Source organism: Athene noctua, chromosome 1 (assembly GCF_965140245.1).
Source record: "Athene noctua chromosome 1, bAthNoc1.hap1.1, whole genome shotgun sequence".
Taxonomy (NCBI): Eukaryota; Metazoa; Chordata; class Aves; order Strigiformes; family Strigidae; genus Athene; species Athene noctua.
In genome coordinates this window covers 67,122,388-67,146,139 of record NC_134037.1, presented here as the reverse complement: position 1 = coordinate 67,146,139, position 23,752 = coordinate 67,122,388, and the positions used below count along the sequence as shown (strand labels likewise).

At 40.8% G+C, this 23,752-nt stretch overlaps 1 protein-coding gene across 5 annotated transcripts; it reads right to left on the bottom strand.

The window, feature by feature from the left end:
* Positions 1–1,196: 1,196 nt before the first annotated feature.
* Positions 1,197–23,727, bottom strand: ABRACL (ABRA C-terminal like). Of its 5 annotated transcripts, none has more exons than XM_074924372.1 (4): positions 23,435–23,727; positions 22,715–22,830; positions 2,877–2,943; positions 1,197–1,737 (listed from the first exon to the last, which is right to left on the bottom strand). In XM_074924372.1, exons 3-4 carry the CDS (start codon positions 2,935–2,937, stop codon positions 1,553–1,555), a joined length of 246 nt encoding a protein of 81 aa, XP_074780473.1. In that variant the 5' UTR covers positions 2,938–2,943; positions 22,715–22,830; positions 23,435–23,727; the 3' UTR covers positions 1,197–1,552. The 5 variants fall into 5 exon arrangements, with proteins under 5 accessions (XP_074780473.1, XP_074780483.1, XP_074780500.1 ...); XM_074924382.1 differs by lacking the exon at positions 23,435–23,727 and adding an exon at positions 23,241–23,407; XM_074924399.1 differs by lacking the exon at positions 22,715–22,830 and having other exon boundaries at positions 23,435–23,453.
* Positions 23,728–23,752: the final 25 nt, after the last annotated feature.

The window sequence follows — 23,752 nt, the reverse complement described above, 5'->3', positions numbered from 1 at the left end:
CAAAACCGGCATCTCCATCACAAAGCACTCGCTATCTGTCAGTGCACTCGGCTATCCTGTGAACCCAGACACTGACTCAGGCTTTCGACAACATAAGAGTTAGAGAAAAACACAGCTGTGGTTATCTGGTAATGCAGAGCTGCCTGGTCTCACGCCTAATGCAGAAGGCCTGGGTCTCAGTCCCCCGTCTTTCCACCTGCGGAGCGCAGGGGTGCAGGCACTTGTCAGCTCAGGTCTGGAAGCAGAAGAGCTGCACTGGAGTGCCAGGGCACTGGAGCCAGTAAGCAGTGCTGAGCTCCTGCTCTGCTTGTCCGCTCCAGCTGGCTTGGACCCAGACAGCTCAAGTTTCTCTGCGTATCACTTCCCTGCTCTCCAGATTCTGGGGCCGGCACAGGCAGAAGCAGCCCAGATCTGTTTGCACACAGGATTTAAGTTGTTTTCCTGTGGCGCAGAGCAGAGCAAACAAAGATGAAAGGGGCAGCAGCTGGAATTACACAGCTTTGTAAGGATTCCATAATCACGCATGCATTTCCTGTATCTGGAAATAAGGAGACACTTCCCAAACATTTTGCACTTGTAAAAGGCTGCTAAGTAAAGGGAAATTCACCCATCCTGCAACTTTAAGAGCTGCAGCTGCAGAGTAGAAGCAGAGAGCAGTAACCAGTTTGCTTACCCACTGCTGTCTTCCTCATGCAGCAACTTCCTCCCTGATGGCGGGAGAATTTTTACCTACTAAGAAGTAGCAGTAAGCTAGAAAACAATCAAAAGGCCTTTTTTCCCTCTCCCTTCCCACTTTCTGCCTGGAGTGGTTTAGAGAAAGTATGATTTCTGTGAGGGAAATAATCACAACGTGAAGCTGCTGTACCATCTTCTGGTTAACACTGCATGAAAGTGTTCAGGGAGCTCCTCATTCACTTCCTTCAAAAGTCCAGAGGCCAAAAAAATGAAAGCATATTACACTGCCAGAGATGTGAGGTACATCTATCATTCATGGCTTTTTCTGCACAATCTAGTCCCTCTGAAGGATGGTCATTCTTCAATTGAATCATGCTGCAAAATTATTTCTATCTCATTGTCATGCTTTCTGTACAGCTACTTAACTATGTTCCTTACAGGAATTCAGTTTGCTTTCATTTCAGATTGCAAATAAAAAGAGAAACAACAGCAAGAAGAATTACATAAATTTAAGTATGTGCTTTTATTTTAGACTTTCATGGCACATTTTGATTTGTAAACATTAAATTACCAGTCCCCTTCCTCATATGTTGAAAATAACCACCAGACATTTGAGAGCATTACCTGAGATTTAAAAAAAAAAAAAAAAAAAAAAAAAAAAGAGAAAGAGATATCTGGCATCTTTTATCTTATTCACATACAGTACCATTTTAGGGAGAATTACAAAAGGGAATGTTTTCCAAAATAGGACAGTTTCCTTTTGACTATAAAGATATAGAAAATACATCAAAACTCCTTAGAATGATCAGCCTTATTGAGAGGATGTTGAAAGTCACCGTCTCAAACAATTCCACTAATGCGTAGCTGCAGCATTGCATCAGTCCTGCAGCAGCATGATATCAACGTTGTCATGAACACCTTGTAAAAGTAGCTCCCCTTGGTAAGTGACAATCTTCCGTCGTTTTGCAGCCTTAAGAGTTCCCACTAGGGCTTCAAAAAGGTTGGCACACTTTTCATCAGCAAAGAGGACACCAAATTTCACGCTCACTTGTCCATCGGCATCTAAATCAAAGATATAACATGAAAACACATGCAGATTTTCTTTAATTTAGGAGATTACTGGGAAAACAAAGTGATACACAGTCAGAATGTTGAAAATAAACCCCATGGTGTTTCCTAATTTATTGGGGAACACGTTATGAATGCTGACAATAAATAGTAGGCAGAACTCCTGCCTGGCATGACTTTCCCTTTTTTCCAGAAGCTCATACCAAAAGCTACATACCTGCTATGTTTATTTTTATTGCACAGGCTATTGAACCTCTTCAAAGTATAAGGAGAAAATTGGTTTTAAATAATTAAAATGTAAAAAAAAATTTCTAAATTAAAAAATAATTTATTAATATTTTTCACATTGAAAAAGGTACAGTGTGAATTCATTTATCAAACAAAGCAAGAATTTTAAAATAAAAGTTAAGATTAGCTAGGTTATTCCTAAAGGGCAGATGCAGTCAATCCAAATGCAAGACATACATATCCATTTAGGTTTTGAAAAACAAAGGAAACGGAACGAAATTGCATTAAAACCAAAATGTATGAGCAGGTAGCACATCCACAAATTGTACAAATATTTGTAAAGAAAAAGAAGTTTTAACAATGAAAAAACAATCTTAAGAGAAAAGGCTACCTTCTAAGCAAGTTGCAGGAAGGTTGGGACTACAACATTAACTCCTGGATTAATTTTAGGCGTACAGACCAATTTCTTCCAAATAATACTATGATGAACAGAATTGAAGTGTATGAATTCTGAAGTTCAGAAGTTACCAAGGAAGGAAATGGAAGGAAAAAGTGTAATTTTCTTCTCTGATGGCCACAGTAAGTATTGGAAGTCTAAAGAAAAGGGTAATTTTTCAGTGGATTTTAGTGGGAGCAGGATTTCAGGCCTACATCCTCTGTGCTGCAGAGGCTCAAACATTTAATTTAATTAAGAACTACTTCAAAGGATGGAATGTAGGGAGTACCATACAGTCCAACATTAACTATATATGCAAGTTTTCCGGTTACCTGAGACTGCTTAATTAAATTTGCCAAGTTCATAGGTCGATAGACCATGACTACATCTGTATGACATGTATGTCATATACATACACGTATGCGTAACAAGACTATATCTGTATGGTCAGAGATACTACAGTACTTACTTTTGGTTCCCAACCGCCGAATCTCCTCAACCAAGAGGCTAATTTCATGTTCCACATTCATTGTGGTCTAAAAAGTAAAATAAATTTTGACAAAGTTATTAGGAGACCTGCAAATCCCTTGCACCATCCTGGCCTGTTCCCAGATCGTCAGGAATGTCAAAGCACTTTGTAAATCCCAGTAGCCTGGAGACACATGGCTACCAGGATAATCTGAGATTTCAGTCTTGAACAGATAAAGAGCCTCTGCACCTCCACATCTGAGCGGAAGTGAACAGGAACTGCAACCTTGGTACATTCTAAACACAAATATAAGAACCTAATCTCAAAATATGAAAAACGTGGGAAGGTCAGGGCAGGCAGGCGGAGGGGGGGGGTGTTGCTTGTTCCATGAGCTTAGGCTGCCACAGAATCTGAGCATCTGGTAATGTCACAGGTCTTCAGGGGCTTTGCAACATTCTCTCAATGCCCTCAATAAAAATGGAACGCCTTCCTTGAAAATCCTCTCTGGCATATGGAATATACAATAGATTTTTTTTTTTTTTTAACCACAACACAGCTTTCCACTTACTCTGGGAAGGTATCGCAGACATCCAGCTGGTTACAGCAGGTCTATGCATGCACACAGTGCCTGAACCGACAGCAACTACCACACAACGGCTACTGAGAACAGAACTGAGCCAGAGACAAACTATGCAAGGCATATCCTAAGGCAGCTAAAATTTATTTCCATTCATAGCGATACCAAGGAACATATTGCCGAACATATCCTGTGCACTTCTCTGCTGTGAAACGGGACAATTTTCACCAACGTGCACCAACGCCTTGCCATATGCAACTTAGATCCAATACTATAGTCACACAAAACACTATTTGGCTACAAAGCGTCCATGATTAATAACTGAGAGCACCGGAAAGGTGTTTTGGGATCTATGCTGCACAAAGTGGCATCAACACAATGAAACTGTTAGATGTGAAACTCCTTAAGAAAAAACTGGCATGAAGGTAAGCACAAGAAACTGGGCCCCACAGACAAAGCAAAACCTCACATGCCGCCTCCACAGGTGCTAACAATGCAGTCTGGAACAAAAGCTACAGAGAGAGCTTCTGGAGCTGAGCGCTGTCCAAAAGGGGCTCAGTGAGCACTGAAACCCTCTATTGTTCAGGAAAACAGGATTTCTGCACGGATCTGGTGAGTAAGCGGGCTTAAAAAAAATTGACATCTGGATGCACCACACTCTTCCCAAGAGAAAAGCTTCCCCTTCCTTCTTTTTTTATTGAGTTAAAATAGGTAAGAGTGACATAGTTTCACCTCATGATTCATCCAAGAAGCAAAAAACCTTTTTTAACAGGGTCTCATTTTCAGATCCCCAAAACCTGTCTTTTTAACATGCAAAATTGAGCAAGCTGAGTATCAGCGTGGGTTTCAGGCAAAGCCCTACCCAAACCACAGTTCCATCCCTCACGCATGATGAGAACAAACGCTCAAGTGGACATTAACAGACTAACACGGAACATCGCAACAGGATGCGCCGCCGTGGTACTCGCTCCGCAAAGCTGCCTTAAAAGGGCACGTTAGCAGGGCTGCGGGATTGTCACTGCCTTAGATGAATTCTACAGACTTTGAGATTTTGTTCAACTGCACACTAAATACACTGCCACAAGTCACCGAGGAAAATATGACCCACCTACCAAGAAGCTCACACTATCACTATTAATTTGTCAAACTGCCAGTTTTAATATTGGTTATTACAATGGCATAATTAGCTTCTCTTTAAAGTTCTTTTAACCTTAAAGGCTTTTTTATTTTAACTTTTAACTCTTTAAATTCACGTTAATTTAGAATTCTTCTCCCTCATACACATACACTGACAATTTAAGTAGCAACATTTAGGATTAAAAGAAAAATATATATTCTACATTACTGCCCAATGCTTTTGAGATCAGAGAACCGAGGCTGAGTAAGGAAGAAGGGATTCTAGGTATTTTAAGGTAATTTATATTGTCATATACTCGACACACCAACTATCAAAAGTGCACATCAACTATTAAACTCTACTATTTCTGATGCCGACACACTGCTAGAAGCCAGCATGTTTTTTTTCAGTACGTAGTAGGAAAACTAAACTTCTCTTTATTTGCTGGAAATTCACCTAACGGTTATTATCACAAACACATCCCTGTGACCCACCGCACCGGCCCCTCCCGGTGCAGAACCTGCAGACCCCGGAGAAGATGGCTTCTCGGCGGGCCCGCGTTTGGAGGCAGCGCGCGGTCCCCCTCCCACCGAGGCACCCCCCGGCAGGACACGCACCCCCACCCCGCCTCCCTCGCCTCCCCGGGCTCTGCCAGGGAACGGCCGGGCCGGGGCTCCCACCGCCGCCTGCGCGGGGCGCACCGGGAAACGGGCCCCGCCCGGGCCAGGGGCAGCGCCTCCCTCTCCCCGGGGCGGCGGGCAGGGCAGGGTAGGGCGGAGCGGAGCGGAGCAGAGCGGCTCCCCCCGGCGCGGCACCCCCGGCCCGCTCCCGCTCCCCCGCCGCCACTCACCCGCTGCCGTCGCTGCTGTCGCTGCTGTCACCGCGAGGCGCCGCCGCCGGCGGGAGGCGCGTGAGGCACCGCGGGGGCGGCGGAAGGCGGGGGCAGGGCGAGGGGCGGGCGGCGGTTACGCGGCCTCCGCCGGGGCCTCGCCTCGCCTCGCCCCGTCGGCGCCCGCGGGGCCGCGCCCCCTCCCGGCGCTGAGCTCCCCGCCGCCCCGGTGCGGCGCTGCCGTTGCTGGCCCTGCCGGGGTTCCGCTCCCCGTGGCGTGCGAGGGCTGCGGGGCGGCAGCGCCCCGCCTCTGGCGCCAGGCCCCGGGCGAGGGCCTGGCCCTGCCTTCCCGGGGGAAGCACCGTGTCGTTCTGCCCCCGTCCGCAACCTCGCCCCTTTCCGCGTCAGCGGCTCCCCACTTCGTGCCGTCTGCGGATTTGACCTGCGCACCTCGTTCTTCTCGTGACAAAGTGCGTGTGGTAAAATGCCTTCCAAGGCCTCCAGTAACTCCCTCTCTTCCAGGAGCTCTGCTCGCAAAGCAATACACTCTTGCTTTGGTCACCGTCCCCATCCCATGCCTCGAACTCTACATCTCCACTGGCTTCCCTGGGTGACGTTATGCCACATTCATTTCTTATGCTCCCCACATTGGCTTTCTCCTAGAAAAACAGTGCTCTCTCCAGAAAATGTGAATGTGCTACATTAGTGTCATTTAACTTCAATAAAGTTATGTTGTGGTTTTTCTAATTTTTCGCCAAGTCTTCGCACTCTACACTGTGGACAGAAGGCAACTTAGTTTCTTCCATCTTGTATCTTAGTATTAGCTACTGCTCTTGTCTCTCTTGCTTCCTCCTCACCTCACAGAAATGTTTACAGCTTCTCTCAAGGACAGAGGCACTAAACCCGACAGCTGCGTTAACTCCCACAAAGCAACTAGGCTGCTGCCAACCCGCTAGTCAGAGGCAAGGCTCACACCAAATGTCTCCAGAAAATTCTCACCGGCACAGCTCAAGGCATTGCCATTCCCGGCTGTCTCTCCCACCTCCTTAGCAGGCATGACTGCCCCTGAAGCAGCGTTGGTATGAGAAGCTATTTCCAGCCCTTGCAATTCACATTTTCATCCATTAGCTTCTGAGCGTGAGGCTGAGATACTTTCTCAGACTGTGGGCTGTACCAGTGAGGTCTGGTCCCTCACCACACTCTCCCATCCCTGGTGTAAGGATGAATAAATAGCTAACAGCACATTAAACCACTATGGCAAGCTCTGCTAGGGCTGTTTGGTGGAACCTGCAGCTAGATAAATTGGTTTGCACAGTGGAAATTACTCCAAGAGATCATATTTTTATCACTCCAGGAACAGATAACTGGAGTCCAAGCCCTTTGCTTTTCCAAGGGATTTTTTTGATGTTGGTGTTATTATTAAAAGATTAACTTTTCCTTAGAATAATCACTACTTATCAGTAACAGAATCTTTGGTTAGTCAAAAAAAAACCCCGTACTGCTTTCTGCTCAAGGACCTATATATTCAGCAGGTGATAGCATGTCAAAACATTTTCCCAAAGAGATTAGCTGTATTTAACATCAGTAAGGGGTGCTTTTTTCAAAATAAACCCTGATAGGAAAACAAGGTAAGATGGAAAAGGCTAGATTCCTAAATTGGTAATGAAATTAATGAAATTTAAATCTGACTCAACTGAATCAAAAGACACTGGAGAATTCTCAGAAAAATGTAGTATCTGAAGAGCACTGATGATCTGTGGATATGATAGCTTATGTGTTTATATTAAGGCATACTACTTTTCCTAAGATCTTCCATTTTGCTGGCCAACACAATAGTAAAAAGGATAGAGTTTTAAGGAAAATCTGAAATAAACCTTTCAAAAGAGAATCTAATTAGGATGTTAGCAAATATTGCAGTTATTTAGCAGTAGTGAATAAAAGTGCTTATTTTCTGGTTTTATTGTTAAGAACATGCTTTAAATTCTATCATGCAAGTACTTTAGATTTCTTAATCATTAGAACACCATTACATTTGCACAAATAATGTAGGCCTTTGCATAATCTGATTGTTATTATGGATAATTTATGTTTGGTTGAGTAACAGTTTGGGACTTTTCAGACCAAAAGTATTATGATGATGATGAAACTTGTATTATAGAAATTCTTTTCTAGGTCTGCTTTGAATAATAGCCCCTAATTTATAAGAAACAGATCAGCTACACATCTGAGAAAGATGAACAAAAATCTGTAATTCCTTTTCTTATTTTCTTTAAACCTTTTTTTTGAGGAAGTACAAATATTTTTTTTTTTTAATTTTGTCATTTGGGAAGAAAGTGTCATGCACCCAAGTACCGGTCCCCAGAAACACATCAGAAGATTACTGAAACACAGTATGCTTTCATTACTATTTCTTTTGTGGCCCTTCCTTGCCAAGTAATGTTAAAATACTTCTAGGTAAATCAGTACTCAAAACCATCTGTTACCATGACAATTAAGGAAACAGTGATGCTGCCAAAGTATGAAAATGAGCTGAGCAGCATCAGGACTAAGTGACTGATTATGTCCTTTACAGGGGCAGCAGCAGAGAGCAAGAAACATGAAAAGTATGGAGATGGTGATTTTTTTGTCATTCTGCTTCCACAAAATGATTGATACTTTAAAAAAAACAAAACAAAACAAACCAAAACTGCAAAATAGTTCTTTACAAGCACACAGGATGGACATGGAAATATTGCTTGTACATATTTCGTATCACTGGTTAAGCTGCTCATGGTCGGACTCACAATTCATATTCCCCTTTCTGCATTTACAAAGAATGCTCCCCAAAAGTCATGCAATTCTGCCTTCAAAAATACTATTCTAATTTGACCTTCCTTGGCATCTCACTGTACTGTTACTGTCCCCCACAGAGGCACAGTTTTACATCAAGGCAGTCAGAGGAATTATGCAACACAAAATCTAGAAAACACAGGTTGAGAACACCACAGTAGACATACTGGATCTGATCAAACAATCAATTTAACCCAGCATTTTGCCTCCAGCAGTGACCAAGAGCAGGCATTTGGAAAACAGTATAATCAATGAAAACTATCAGATGATCCCCTGGTTTCTCTCCTGGCTCCTGGCACTTATTAGAGCAAGTAATTATTCCATCTTCTCCTTTCTCCATCACATTCATGCCTATAGCTCTTCCATGGCTCATCTTACTTTCAAGCTGAAGAGGCCTAGCTTTAAATAAACTCATGTAAGATGAATGCCTTTTTAATGTGGTTGTTCCTTCTTGTTGTTCTTTATAATTTTTCAAATAATTCCACGTCCTTTATGGGGACTGAATTAGTAGAACTGTCAGCATTATTCAGCACATGGGTATAGTATATATGACAACATAATGATTTTTTCTGTTTTGTTCTTACTCCTAATAATTCCCAACATTTTACTTGCCTTTTTGAACAGTGCTGAGCACTATCCACGCTGGTTTCAAAAACTCTTTCCAAAGTGGTAGTAATTAATTGTTCTGTTACAGATAATTAGGACTATTTCCCCCCAGTATATTACTTTGCATTTTTCAGTACCATTGGCTGTTTTACTTTGTGATTTGAAATCACAAAGGATCACACAAACATTGTCACTTCTTTTCCCATGTCATCAATGACAGCTTTGAACAACACAGGTCCAGACAGAGATGGTAGTAAGCGCACACTAGTAACCTCTCTCCCTCATGAAATTTGACCATCAGCTCTACCTCTTTGTCTCATCCCACCTTTCAGCTGTTTATTGCTTCTGAACGGACCCTGTCTTACTACCCCAATATAAATAAATCAGTTTTCTAAATGTATTTAATGTTTACAGTTTACAGGCTGTAAGCAAGTAGCAGCATATGCCAAGACTGAAAAATGTAGGAGAAACTTACGAGTTCATTTGCTAGGTAATGGCGATTTTTTTTTCTGTTTTCCAGCATATATTAACTAAATATTCTCACTTAATTAGTATTTCTTGATAACGCATACTGTTCTTATTTTGTACAATACTGTTCTCTTGAATTTTTGCTACATTATATATGTCTGTGAATAGGCAGACTTATGCACCACACGTGCATACACACAGTTTGTTGTTGAGATCCTCCCCAGCTAAAAACCGTTAGAACTCCCACCGTGATTTGCAGATTTCACTGCTGGAAGATATTATCTTATTTGTCTTCTTACATAGTCTGGGTCTTACTTTGTTCTTTCAACGCATTTTTGTTTGACTCATTGATTTGGTAGAGACATGAGTTCCTGCCACATGCGCCTGTGTCCTATCCCTTTGCTTTAATGCCAGCAACTTACACCTGTCCAAAGTGCCAGAGATTCTCCTTACTGTCTCCAAAGCTGGACAGAAACTACAGTACGGTGATTCAACCAGGAGTGTGCGTATGTGTCTTGTCTTAGCCCAGCTCCATCACGTATGAGCCATGAGTCACTTCTCAACATGGGTGTGCCGTATTATGCAACCCACTGTAAGGTTATGACTCAACATGAAGTCGTAAAGCCACTTCAGCCCAGGCTAAAACAGGTCCTTAAAATATATGTCTTTGCCTGATGTAAAGATTTCAAGTGGTAGAGGATCTACTACATTCCTTATTCCTGTGGGCTTTGTAACACCACAGAAAAAGTAAGGTAGCTTTTCTTAGAACAAGAGAGTGCCCTTGGCTACAATGTGAAATTAAAAACCACAGCAAGTCAATGCTGTTCTAGAAATCTGAGGGGAATATGCAATATTCAGAGCATAGTTGTTAGACATAATCAGAAGAACAACTATATTGTTTGAGACAAGCCAATCAACCAGGACAGTAGCACTGTGTTTTCTTACAAACTCCATACACAAAGTATCTCCATCATTTTTGGTTCAATCATTAGTCTTACTTGGCTGTTCTCTCTGTCTTAAGTCAGCAGTTGTTTCAAGGAGAAAATTATTTTACCAAAATGAAAAGCATAGTGATGCTCTGGAAAACTTTCCAAGATTTTTTCTGTAAAGCCATGTTTTAAAATATTATTTGTATGGGCTCTTAGCTTTGCTTTTCCTATAACAGCCAAAAAAGCCCACACCAAAACCAAAACAGAACAAAAAACCCACTTTCTCCTTTTTCTCTCTCAGTGAGTTGCAAAAGTAACCTAGCAAAACATAAGCATTTCTGTTAATGTAAAAGCAAACACGACAGACGAGCCTCAGAACAAGAGACTCCAAATACAGACACAGTGACTGCTGACAGTCTTGGCACTCGATGAGCACTTCCACTGAGGTACATGAGTGATTCACTGATGCTGTTACTCACCTGTGTCTGTCCAGGAGAGGGGACTTCAGAAAGGGCCTCAGGGCATCATACCCTTCTTGTTACTCACTAGGTGCTTCAAACAATGTAATGCTGCTTCCTCCTAAATTAAGCATGTAAATCTTTACTACAGTTGAATAGAAAAAAGAAGGAGTATCTAAAACCTTGGCATAAATCACCACAATTACTTGCTCTACACCTAAACCAAGAGTAAAACCTCTGTATGGAGTGACAGAAGGATGCTGTATCAGTACAGGCTAAAAGCCTGGGCCCGTGATGTTAGTCCTACAGTACACACTGTAAAAAGAACTATGGGATGACCCTAATCAGGAGTCTGCGAGGAGTTACTCGAAAACTGTAAGACTGAACTCAAAACCTCCCTAAATATGCACAAAGTCAGAATTCGTAGGGCGTTTATTTTGAGCTTGGGCGATGCTTTTCTGCACAAGAGGATGTGAAGTAAAGAGGATGCGCAGTAATGTCTTGAGGGGGCAGAGTATCAAAAAGTGTTTGGAGACAGTTTATAAAGAGGAAAAAGAAATATATAAATAGCTGATTGTATTTGATGTGTTTTATGTTGTTCTTTGCTATAACAGCTGAATATTTGAGAGAGAGGAACATGAAAACTAATTACTTTCTCAAGATTCTTGGTATCAAAAAATCTCTTCTAGCAAGGAAACAGCAGTACATCTCCCGATCTCCAGACGGCATGGTCACAGCTGAATCACTCTGTCCCTCTGTCCTCTTATTTGGTATGCATCATGAAAAAACATCACCTTTCCTTCTCCCTTTCCCTTTACAAACATATATACACATACTGACGTTCTGGGGACTTTTCCAGAAAACCAAAAATACTGGCTTTGCATAAAGATGTCAAATAATGGTAGCAGAGATGACAGATACATTAATGTAGAATTACTGTTCACATCCACATCAAATACAGATCTAATTGTAATATATTTATTTATTAGTTTCATATAAATTTCCTTCCAAAAACTCAGGCATTTATAATGACTCACAACAGAAGTACATAAAATCTTTTCCTGAAGGAAATACTACTGAAATGGAACTGTGGATTGACATTTGTCAGAATGCATTTACTTAACATATGAAATCTTGTCATGGCAAAAGTAATTACATTAAATGTTTTTTTAGTGAAATGTCAAGACCTCCTGCTGGCCATGCAAGCACGGTTCACAGAAGTTTAGAGTTGGCTAAAAAACATAATAAAACTTTATCACTGGATTAATGACAGTTAATTTAATGCAAAAATGCTGTTTATAAGCATTTTTAGGGATAAACCTGTCATTTTGCTAGTCTAGATTCCAGATTCTTAGTTCAAAAACTGTGCTTAAGGTGCACATTGGATCATTTGAATTTGATAATCTTCGCAATTACTCTGAATTTATGCTGTATTTTTAAGTCAAGTACAGGAGCACTTTTTGTTTCCTGCATATGGGAAAGGGTATTTTTAGGGTAAAATTTATATATAAACTGCCTTTTAAGAATTCTTTTCTGGTTTCAAGATATCAAGATTTCAAGATGCCTGCTCTGAAATCTAAGTGAGGTTCAAATTATGAACTGATCAAATTTTATTAATTTCACTGGCACTGAAGCCACAAGTCTTTTGATCCTAAATAATTTGATTTCATGGTGTTTGAAACTGCAACACAGAACAACAACCAGATTCCCAATGCAGCTTCCCACAGAGCACTGCTAATGATCTCACCTATTGACCTAATAGCCTTGGAGGAATTTCTATCACTGTGTAGAAGGTCAAACTGTATGCTGATTTCAAATAGTAAACAAATATCTACCAGGGAAGTATTACGAGAAAATAAAATTAATTTATGCTTTTAAACACACCATACAGTTTGATTACAGATGATGTGCCATTTCTTGTTCATCTAACACCTAAGTTTTATAAATTTTCATGAATTTTTCATCTGCAAAGTTAATTGTAATTGTGAATCCTGAGCTTCTGGGATGAGTCTTAGCTTTTTTTATTTTTCCCCGAGGAAATTTTGTCCAAGCATCATATCTGACGTGTTGGAGCAGCTTAGATTTAAAACCATAGTTAAGAAAATTAAGTATAACCATCTTTTGTTTGGTTCATAGTTATCCTATATAATTATATAGGATATATACATGTATATAAATAATATTTGCTTCTCAAGGTGTTGTAATGTCATATTTTGAAGCAAACATTATTTGTTCTCTGTCACATGAATAGCACAAATGAATCTCACTTCCCTTATGTTTGCTGAAGCACAAAAGCTGTCTTGCTCACAGACATGTGTTTTCTTTGTGAAGTGTTACAGAAGCTTCCCAATGCACTTCCTCTGAATCCAAGTCTTCCTTACGTAAATTTAGACCAGCTTCAACTTCCTTCCGCTATTAGGAACCATCATATTACTCCATTTTAAAAAGTTCATCTCCATTTTGAATTTAATGGAAGCTTACAAGACAGTATCAGGTGAGATGAAAGTATGCTTCTGATGGTTGGCAGATTTTGCAGAAACAATGGGGGGGGGGGGGGGGGGGGGAGGCTCTAATGATTCCAGAATTTATATATATATATTTTTGCTCTAAAAACCATAAATAACTGTAATTACAGTGCTAACAGGGAACAGAAAGGGGTGGGGTGGAGGATGTTTTTATTTTTTTCTTTAGACAATCAGTTGCATCACAGACTAAGCAGTGTAGGATGAGGAGCTTCCCAGCTACATAAACAAGGTATGCCTGTCCATCAGAGGGAAATGGTACATGTGGGCACGGGTCCAGTATGTGGGATAAGGCACAGAAGAAATACTAGCCATCTTCCTCAGGAGTACAATAAGGAGAGGTGGGGTGTTAAAATGGAAATAAAAACAGAACAGGGACTCACTCTAAGTTATTTTCCAGAGTCACATAGCTGGAGCCCTAAGAGGACAGTTGATGGAAGACCTCTGGGTGGAGGAAAATGGAGACACAGTCTCTAAAACACAGACAACTGATCATAAGGTCATTCAGTGGATCAGTTCTGTCTAGTACTGGGGATGCATGCAAAGCCAAAGACTCCAGCCAGCCAACTTTCCCACTTTCCTCCTACTGAATTATTTCACTTGCCAGTGGAAGCAAAGGTGAAGAGAGATCTTCTGGGAAAATGTAGTGAGAACCTAAGCTCTTGTTGTTTCTTAAAAGGGTGGGTTGTGACCTTTCATGCTGTAATCCTTTAGAAGAATTCCCTTGACTTCAGCTGGCATTTTCTCAGTGCACCTTTCAGAAGAAAGGCTGCCCATGATGCTCACTGTTTAAAATGTCTGGTGTTGCACTAGGATGTACATCAGCCATAGGAAACTCTTTATCTGCAGATGGTAGCAAAGTAGGACTGCTGTGAACTGCATAGAGAACAATTAACAATCTCCCCGAAAAGTCAGCAGGCATTTAAGAAATCATTGGGTAAAGTGCACTGGCTAAGATTTTGGGTTAGGAGTTGAAAAATCCCTAATTTTCAGCCAGGCTTTTAAATTGTATTACCTGTGCATACACCTTACATCAGTATTCATCTCACCAGACTTTAGCTACCTGAAAGTAAGGTGTCTATTTTAAGTTAGTTACTTGATTAACTCTCTGCATATATACGTAGTAACATGTCTATAGTAGAGGAGATGAATACCTCACCTTCCAAAAAGCACCACTACAGAGACAGCTCTTAATATATAGATCAGAAATCACTACTAACTTTAAGATAGCTAAAGACACATAGAACAAATAATAGTTCTTTGGTCACAGCTGTAGGCTAAGAGACATATAAAGTACCAAGACTGTATTGTTGACACCAATTAACCAAAGATTCTCTAAGCAAACACACAAATTATCCTCAGCATTAACAGTTTCTTCCAATAGCAAATAGTCATCAATAAAGACTTAGTATGTCAGTTAACTGGTTACTACAGATCAGAATGTTTCTGTTGCAGAGGCAAACAGAAGGTGGACAGACTAGTATTTCACACCAGAAGAAATGCAGGCATTTTTTTGTTCACTTACTTTCTAAGGAATACACATCCTTTATTTCATTACTGGGAAATAGAGCTTGTATGTGTTCCCAAGCTAAAATCTGACTGCACAGGCTATTTTTCTCACAGGTCAGATGTGAGGAAACAGAGCCATTTCACTTCCTTCAAAATCTCTGTATAAAGAGAAGAGGAAAATGGAACCAGACCTATTGTTCTTACAGTTTCCTGCCTCCTTTTTCACTATGCCTCATTCAAAAAGCAAGGGCCTGCCACTTTGAGTGGCATCATCTCTATTTAGTGTATTTGGATATCTAATAATATATAAATGGCTCCTGTATAACACAGACAGTATCAGAAAGCCTTTACTGATGAAAAGGTTGTATGTCAAAGGTAGCTCCTGCCTCAGTTTTTCTTTCATATAAAATATAGTAGCTCTTCATTCAAATTGTTCTCTCTCTTCCCAGGTAGTAAGATCAAACTATACAAATAAATAACCTGCCTACAAAATCTCAATAAACCATTTCTGGGTTTCCTTTTCTCAGCTGTTTTTCCTAAGTCTTAAGTCATTTGAATGGCTGGAGTATGATGATCAAATATAAACAAGAGAAAGGTTTGAGTTATGAAGTACATTTGGCCCACCCTTGGCTACCCAAGTCCCAGGCTACTTGCCACGGTTGCAACAATTCTCACTGGAATGAACTGGGAAGTGGTACAAGAAGTTTCTGCTCTCATTCAGTGACAAGCTGCAACTAGAAATGTGGGGAAGCAAGCATGAGCCCACTGTATGATTCCAGCAATCTCTGCTTTGCCATCCAGCACTGTTTCTTCCATCTGTACTAGATCCTCTGCAAAGGAACTGCCCGAGGCTTGTCCTCTCTGTCTCTCGCTATTTGTAAGACACCTATAAAAACAAGCACTACTCAGACATCTCCCAAAGCTGGCCATGAAGAAACCTATTAGCACATCTCCCTCTGTGTTGGGAGAGGAAGAGGAGGATGAGATGGCCTGCTACATTCTAGCACCTGTTCAAGCTAAGAGATCTAGGCTCCGCCTTGGCCAAGTAACAGCAGTGCTTGGATTCCTGCAAAGAATCAGCATTGCCTTTTATCACCACCATTTTTTGATGTATCGGGAGTACAGAAGTGATACCAATTCGGGACACAATTTTTCACTCAGAGGGGTGACTATACATTCTAATCCCTTCCTAATGAAATTATTTTCTCTGTAAGAGAGCCAAACGGCTCTTAGCCTGGGAAAAAAAAAAAAAAAAGGTGCATGAGAAGAGTAATGATGCAAAGACCTTCTTTTCTTCACCTTTTATTTCACCTTCCGGTAAAAGATATGTGCTTTATGTGCTCAGAGTATTCTCCCTCCTCTGTCACAGACAAAAATCCTAGCAAACAACTTTCGTGGGAAGCACATAGAAGGGCACACACAAGTTAACAGTTACATGAAAAAAACACATGGATAGCAAAAGATGCAATTGTCTCTCTGTCTGCACATATATTCATTCCACCCTGCCAGTTTCTAATATGCTCATTGATGATTAATTAAAAGAACTGTAAGTTCTGAACCTTTTTCTAGCAGGAACTGGGAGAAATGAAGTACTTGGCAATGATTCCACTTAATTTCAGAGAACTGTAGCACTATGTAGGCTTAGCCCCAATTCTACCAAATATAGTCCCTCTAAAATGACTGGAACAGAACATAATGTTTCAAAAAAAAAGAAATGTAATTTCTTTAGAACATCTGAATGTGTGTTAATTAAATATATTTCCACTCTGTTCAAATAATAGATTTAGTTCAAATAACATTTATTGATTTTACATTGCAAGACTGTCATTAGCATTTGCTAACTGAGTCAAGTTTAGCAGGAAGTTATGATGGTAAGAGCTTTGCTTCAGGAATTATTTATACACTAACAGGAAAACTACATCTTTCTTCTTTGATATCTTGAGTCTCTTAATGCAAACAGAAGAAGTTTCAGTTCTGTGTATGTTGTATGTATCTTACTGTTGAACTCAAAAAATGGGGTTTCTGTGAATATGAATGGTAGTGCAATGAAAATACTACCGTATTTCAAAATCACTTTCTGCTCCCAAGTACATTAATGTAAATGCAAAGCTAGACTCTTCAATGTGATGGAATTATTCTAGCTTTCACAACAATATATGTAAATTAGGGACGTGGAAGTGAGGTAAATAACTTAAAGGTAAGCAGGGATTTGGCTGTGGGGGTCGGGGCCAGCTGTGAGCCGGCTGCCAGAGGGGCAGCCACAGCCGGAGCCGACCTCGTCCCATGGGAGCTGCCTTCATCTGAGGCTCTGCCATGGGGCCTGGCCAGAGCGGCAGCCCCACCGCAGCACAGCCCTGCCTGTCCCTGGCCATGGGCTGCCGGTCCAGACCTCCCGGCCCTGACAGGTGCCCTGGCTGGGGGTGGCGAGGTGGGACATTTATCAGCAAAGATGGCCACTGCCCATCTTGTCATCAAGCTCGGCTCCCAGCTTCCCAGGCTAATCCCTGACAATACCTGTGGGTAAAGAGATGCAATTGGAAATAGATCTTCAAAATAAGTGAAGATGTGCGGAAGAAAAAAAAAAAGAAAAAGATAATGGGGGCAGGAAAAAAAAAAAAAGTAAAAATTAGAAAGCATGAAGAAATGAGAGTCTGTAAAACATACTAAAGCAAAGCTATATATAGAGAGCTTTAATTATTAGACTCCTTCCTACAGCCACCACAGATGGAGCATACAGCATTCTTAATATCCCTCTATACCTGACTCAAACATCAGAGAAATGTCATAACAGTGTTGTTTTTAACAAAAACAGCAGATTTGAAAGCACACTGGGGTGTTTTTGATCTAGAGGACTTTAAGAAAAAGAAATAAACTAGATTACTGGTATCTTAAACAAATATAAGACACAGAGGGAGTTTTACATTTTATTTATCTTAACATATCAAGAGCAGCCCACATCATCATGGAGAAAAAGGAAGGGATTAAAATCCTTAGGAAACTTAATGGAAAACAGCTAAAAGAATAGGCTGAGTCAAATTCTGACCAAGAGGGAGAATCACACTGTGAAATAACGAATTGGTGAATCCAGGACAGAGAAAGTATCAAAGCACAGGGAAAAGGCAAGTTGGAGTACGAATCTTAAGACTATCAATATTGTGGAGGATTGTATTGCTGCTGCGAGGAAGAAATATGTAGAAAGAAAGGTTAAAGGGCAGAATTAAAATCCTCGAGTAACTGATTATAACTGAAAACTCTTAAGGAAAAAATAGTAAGATGGAAACTAAATTATAAGTGAAATGCAAAAGGAAAGATGCATTTATTCACACAGCCAAAAGAAGAGAGGAGGAAAAGTAAGGCGAGCGAGTATGTGTGTAATATGGGAAACAGAGATATGACATTTTGCTTTCAGGACTTCTTCCCACCTTGTAACCAATTTCTGACAAATTCAGTTTCCTGAAGTAGCCATTAACAACCCTCCCAGATGGAGATCATTATTCAGCAGAATAATGATCCATTAGGAAGGGATAACATCCTCTTCCATCAGCAAGTTACAGTGCACTTCCATATTCAAGAAGCAAGAGGAAAGAGTAAGAAGTATGAGAACAATGACAATCCAGGGAGATGGGAGCTAAGTAAATAAAGGCAGCGAAGGAGGTGTAAGACTGTTTTCAGACTAGCTGGGCCTTCAGTAATGTACATTTTAGAGCTTCAGAACAAAGATATTGGACTACACATGTAACCCAAATCATTAAGAAAAAGTAATTTGAATACAACCTCATCATGCTTCAAGTCAGCTGTTATCAAGATATAAATAATTTTATGAAGAATTATGTATGTTAGTTTAACCTTTCTCTTACCTCTCCTGACTCTGTGAAACTATAGAGAATATATTTATAAAGAGGATGTAGACACTGTCATGAACAATCTGTAAATACGGCAGCAAGACCAGATGGATTTATAGTTAAATATTGAAAGTGTCTAAATGAAGTTTTAATTTCTATAAGCAGAGACTCATTTGATAGTATCATGCAAGCAGGAGACATCTTCGCCTTTTGGAAGAAACAAGGATAGTTTTAAACTCTTAAGAGAGGTGGGATTTGATCAGCTGCTCAGGCTTTTGAGAGGCTGAGGTAAATATGAAAAGTCACTCTCCCTTCAATTAGTTCTCTAAAGGACTTTCTCTCTGGAACCTACCAAATACATATAGCTGTGCTGGGGTGAGGATAGGTGCTGCCACCTTTTTTGATGCAGAGATGAAATCTCATGTAGATCTCTGCCAAAAGAATAAAGGAGTAAAAGTTTCTCCTTTCCAATATCTTTCACTTTGATTTTTTTAATCAAAAAAGTTTTCCTTTAGAGGCTTTCATTTGACTGCTTACTCCTTTCAATCAATTGATGTATTTGGATGAAAGAGAAAAGGGGGTAATTTTTGAAATATGTGCAACTTTTACAAGGACCATGACAGATACATACAAATTAAAAGTTTAACAGAGAGACTGAGGAAAACTGAGCAGGCGCAATGATATAGAAAAGGTATTATTCATCCTCTATTGAGGAAATTTACACAGAGAAATATTGTTAAATGCTCCACAGATAGTCCGTGTCTCCAGCCAGGATCCCATACATATTTCAGTGGTGACACAACACGCTAGGGAGGCTGCTGAGAAAGAAGTTATTATTTTCCCTTCCGGGACGTGCCTGCACTGAGGTGCAGGAGGGACCAAAATGACCACATTGTGGTAACAACGTCGTTTTAGATCCACCGCTTGCTTGCTGAATGCTCCTTGCAAAGACACTCTCCCGGTACAGAAGGAAAAAACAACACCCCTCTCAGTCTTACCATTGGCTACATGGTTCTGTGTGGAAAGGATTTTTTTACCCACCATGGAAGATGTCATGGCCTTAAATGTGGGATGCTCTTTTTGATTGTGAAACAATCCCAGCAGGACTGGTAGAACAGAGGGTAGGTTCTCTGAAACACGGATGCTACTTCATAGAAGGTAAAATCAGCAGCAGGTGAAACCTGACCATATGACAAAACTGATGTTTTTCAAAATTGCAAAAATGTAAACATCAAGGTTGGAAGGAGGTCCTAAACTGTAACACACAACATACATGCAGAAATTCACAAAAGTATGGGTACAAACATCTGTACAGTGGCTAAATTTGCATTAAAATGTTGCTTCCATACAAAGGAAGTAGGGATGCTTTATAGAAAAGCAAAACAGGGACTTCTTCCATTTGTGTTAACATAATTCTCAAGATATTCTTCTGTCTGGGAATAGAGTACCCTACCTCCAGAGGTATCTTTTTGGAAAAGATCAGGTAGTAACAATAAAACATCTCTAAAATCTGAGACAGCAGGTTTTTTTAAACCTCTCCCGTTCATTTCTACCCTTAATCTACTTGTCTTTCCACTAAAGAATCAGGATAGAACAAGTTCCTGTAACTCCTGATGAGCTACAGGTAAAGGAGTATATTGACAGAGACTGTAAAACCTGCTCCACAGCATTATGTATGCGGAAGAATTTAGAAAGACAATGGCAAATAACCTCGGGGCCATTTTTCTAAACTTGGGGAACCAGGTGCAAGATGGAAAGTGGACCCAAATACATACTTAGTGAGGTTGAAGGTGATTTGAAGGTGTTCTAATTAAAAAAAAAAAAAAAAAAAAAGAATCGGAGCATATAGCTTACTTTAGTGCAAATAAGGTCGTACATGAGACCCCCTAAGTATCATAAGAACTCAGAGGTTCAGAGGCACATCGAAATCAGGTAGACCCTAGACGCGGCACTCCCACTAGACTTGATGAAGATTAGACCCTGCATATGTATATGAGATATGTTTATATTTAGAATTGAGTCTCAGCATGTGTAACTAGTTTTTAGAAACCAACATTAATTTCACAGCTGATAAAAGACACTGAAACCTGAGCAGTGTTTTAACTGGCATTTCCCTTAAATGAATAAAACATTACTTTTTTTTTTTTTTTTTTTTTTTTTTTGTAGCAATAGACATACATATTTCTGGTCATATATCAAGTTGTAGAAGTATTCCTTTTCTAAAAAAAAATAATGTTTTACTGATGTATAATTTAGCACTGATTCTAAGAGTTGTTATGGGCAGCAAAACAACCTTGCAGTTCCTTCCATCTGGCTCATTAGACTTGGCCTTCCTATGACAATGATGATTTTCTCTGACTTTGATCTCTTAAAAGGATAACTGCTTTGATATCAATATATGTCATCTAAGAGTTGCTTCACAGAAAATAAAATGCAGTAAAATTAGGCACCATGTAGAGAATAACTTAACTCTTAGCTATTCAGAGCTCTGAATTCTAAGAAGATAAATTAAAAAGAGAGAATGAAAGGTACGATACCTAAAAAGCCAAGAAAGTTTCCTCTTGCTCTGTTTAAACCATAATTCAAGGCAGTTAAATCAAGTTTTTCATGTACCAAAGGCTGAAAGTACTGTATTGAAAATGATATATTTTCGTGGGTATTTTGCCATAAACCTTCTCGTGTGCATATTTGATATGAGTTCTGGGGAATGCTGTGATACAGATCTTTCCAAACCAGAAGAACTAAAAATAGAAATATGGTTTCATTGTTTGGGTCAGTTGCACTGAAAAGTGCAAATACAAAGAAGTTAATACATATTACAAACATGCAGGAATACTCTTTTCTTCAGTTCATCCTGTAGCAAACAGCACATTATCCAGTCAAATGAAACAAATCCTCATTGAGCAGCCACCGAAAAGATCTATTTTTTTAAATCTCAGTAGATGCTAAGTCTGGCCTGATGGGAACTGGTAATGTTCTGAACAGCAGATCCCTCCTGCTGGAGGTTTGCAAGGGGCCTGTCAGGGGGGAAGGGAGATCCCATAGCCAAACACAGAAACATTGTACTGGGACTCTCTGAGGCAAAGATGCTCCCCCCACATGTAGATTTTGGGAATTAGAAATTAATTTGGTACACGTCACATTGTTCCTATGCTTTCTGCTCAGCCTTTGAACTAGCACAAAGCAAGAAGGTAAGTTTATGGTACAGGAGTTGGAAAGGAGACTCAACAACCTGTTTTCCAAAATAGCTACCTAGGTGGCTTCACAGTGAAAAGCCTGGCATGTTCCCCCAAAGCATACAATTCTCCAGTAATCAATGCTGTGACATTTTCACATGACACTTCATGGTTTTAGTGAAATATACAGCTGTTAAACATACTTCAGAATTCTTTGGCATTTAGACATGTGGGAATAGTCCATTCTAGGGAACCTCTTCCCTGTATTGTTCTTTGTGTCTTGCACAAACTGTTGCAGCCAAGTGATCCCCATTAATGTCAAAAGAGTGCACCCACTACAAAAATGCAAATAATAAAATAGCGACTTGGTTAAAATAATAAGATGTTCAGATTACTTTTAGATATGAGCCTCAACATTATTTTGACAATAAAAGTATTTTGGGGTCCTTACACTAACTTATGAAGAACTTTATAGCTACAGATACACACATATATTAATCTTTCAAACTCCAGTGCCCAAACTAGCATACAGTCACTGAACCTATAAGAAGCAAAGGCACTCGAACCCAATCATCTGCTAATAAATGATTTAAAAACCTCTCTACAAATAGCTCTGTATAACTAATAGAATTGCAGTATGGGATTTAGCTGTAAAGATTACATTCGTTTTACTTGCAGAGATACAATGTGACAATAGCTCCAATTAAGTGACCTAAGTTGGCCTTATCTAAGCCTATAAAATCATAATAATTAGTTATAACATAAAAGAAGTTAATTATTCCTTCAGTATAGCCTATTTTGATTAATTTCAACCAACGAAGAAATGCAACCAATCTGTATGGTTTCATCATTAATAATACCATTTGGGGTTGCAAAAGCAAGTGGTTACATTTCTGGGAAGATCATTCTGTCAGTTAATTACAAGCTAATGTATCGGTGGTTTTCCGAAACTTTAGTTAGCAGCAAAAGGATATACCGTGTATTTCAAATGTCGAAGAAGATGAATCTCTGCTTTAAGTTGCAAACATACCCATCTTAAGAGGCAGAAAGGAAGAGGTGCTTAAGGGAAATAGAGCAGTTCCCAACAGCAACCTGGAAAGAGAAAAAATGGAGGAGTTGTGAAGGAAGGTGAAGTGGAAAACGGGGAGAAGGATAAATTAAAACTGAGAGGATGCCTCTGAGTATGAAGTACTGGACTGGTACCTTAGTGAGATTTAAATCAGATCAGTTAGTCAAAAGGGTCTAGCAGGAGACCACCGCATTCTGCACAGAGCCTTTACTCTGTCAGAGATGTCAGATTCCCTCCAAAAACCGTAACAGCTTCGAGGGAACTAACTCCATCAGCATACTGCAGGAAGAGCACAGATTTACCCGGAGAAACACTCAAAATCTAGGAAAACACGGCCAAGAGGCACAGAGCGAGAGCTGACTGAAGAGGTGAGCGAGCTCTTGCCTATTCTTTCTCGGAAGAGTTACGTACAGTTATTATCTAGGACGCTTACTGTTGTGTGTTACGTGGTGTTGCTGCACCGAGGTATTGATGGCGGAGACAGCATACTGAGGAAAGTAGCAATTTACAGCAGAACGGGTAATTCTTCCCCAGTTTCCAGGATCACCCGTACTAGCGATGGCCCTGCCCCAAGCCCCTTGCAGGGCAGGCGCGGGACCCGCTGGTGCTGCCGCGGCAGGTGGTTACCTCTCGCCTGCTTTCCAGGCTGGGCCGCCCCAGGTGAAGGCTGTGGAGCTCGCAGGGCGGGCGGGCGGACCGACCCGCAGCGCCTCGCGGGGCCGGGATGGCTACGTGGGCACCGCTACCGCGCAGCCCCGCGTCAGTTACTGCGGAGCTCCCCCTCGGGGCACCGATCCCTGGGCGGCAGTCACGGCCAGGCCAGCGAGCGAGCCGCTAAGGACAGCGGGGGGTGCCCCCCGCGGGGAGCCGAGGGCCGGCGCCCCGCCGGCAGCTCCGTGACGGAGCTCCCCACGCGGAGACGCCTCCGCCGCGGCTCGGCCCGCC

What these genes read in the sequence shown, in the direction of transcription:
- ABRACL (XM_074924372.1), bottom strand. Translation starts at nt 2,937, where the DNA reads ATGAATGTGGAACATGAAATTAGCCTCTTGGTTGAGGAGATTCGGCGG. An exon ending in TCGGCGGTTGGGAACCAAAA is followed by an intron (nt 1,738 to 2,876) that starts GTAAGTACTGTA and finishes TCTTTGATTTAG; the next exon opens with ATGCCGATGGACAAGTGAGC.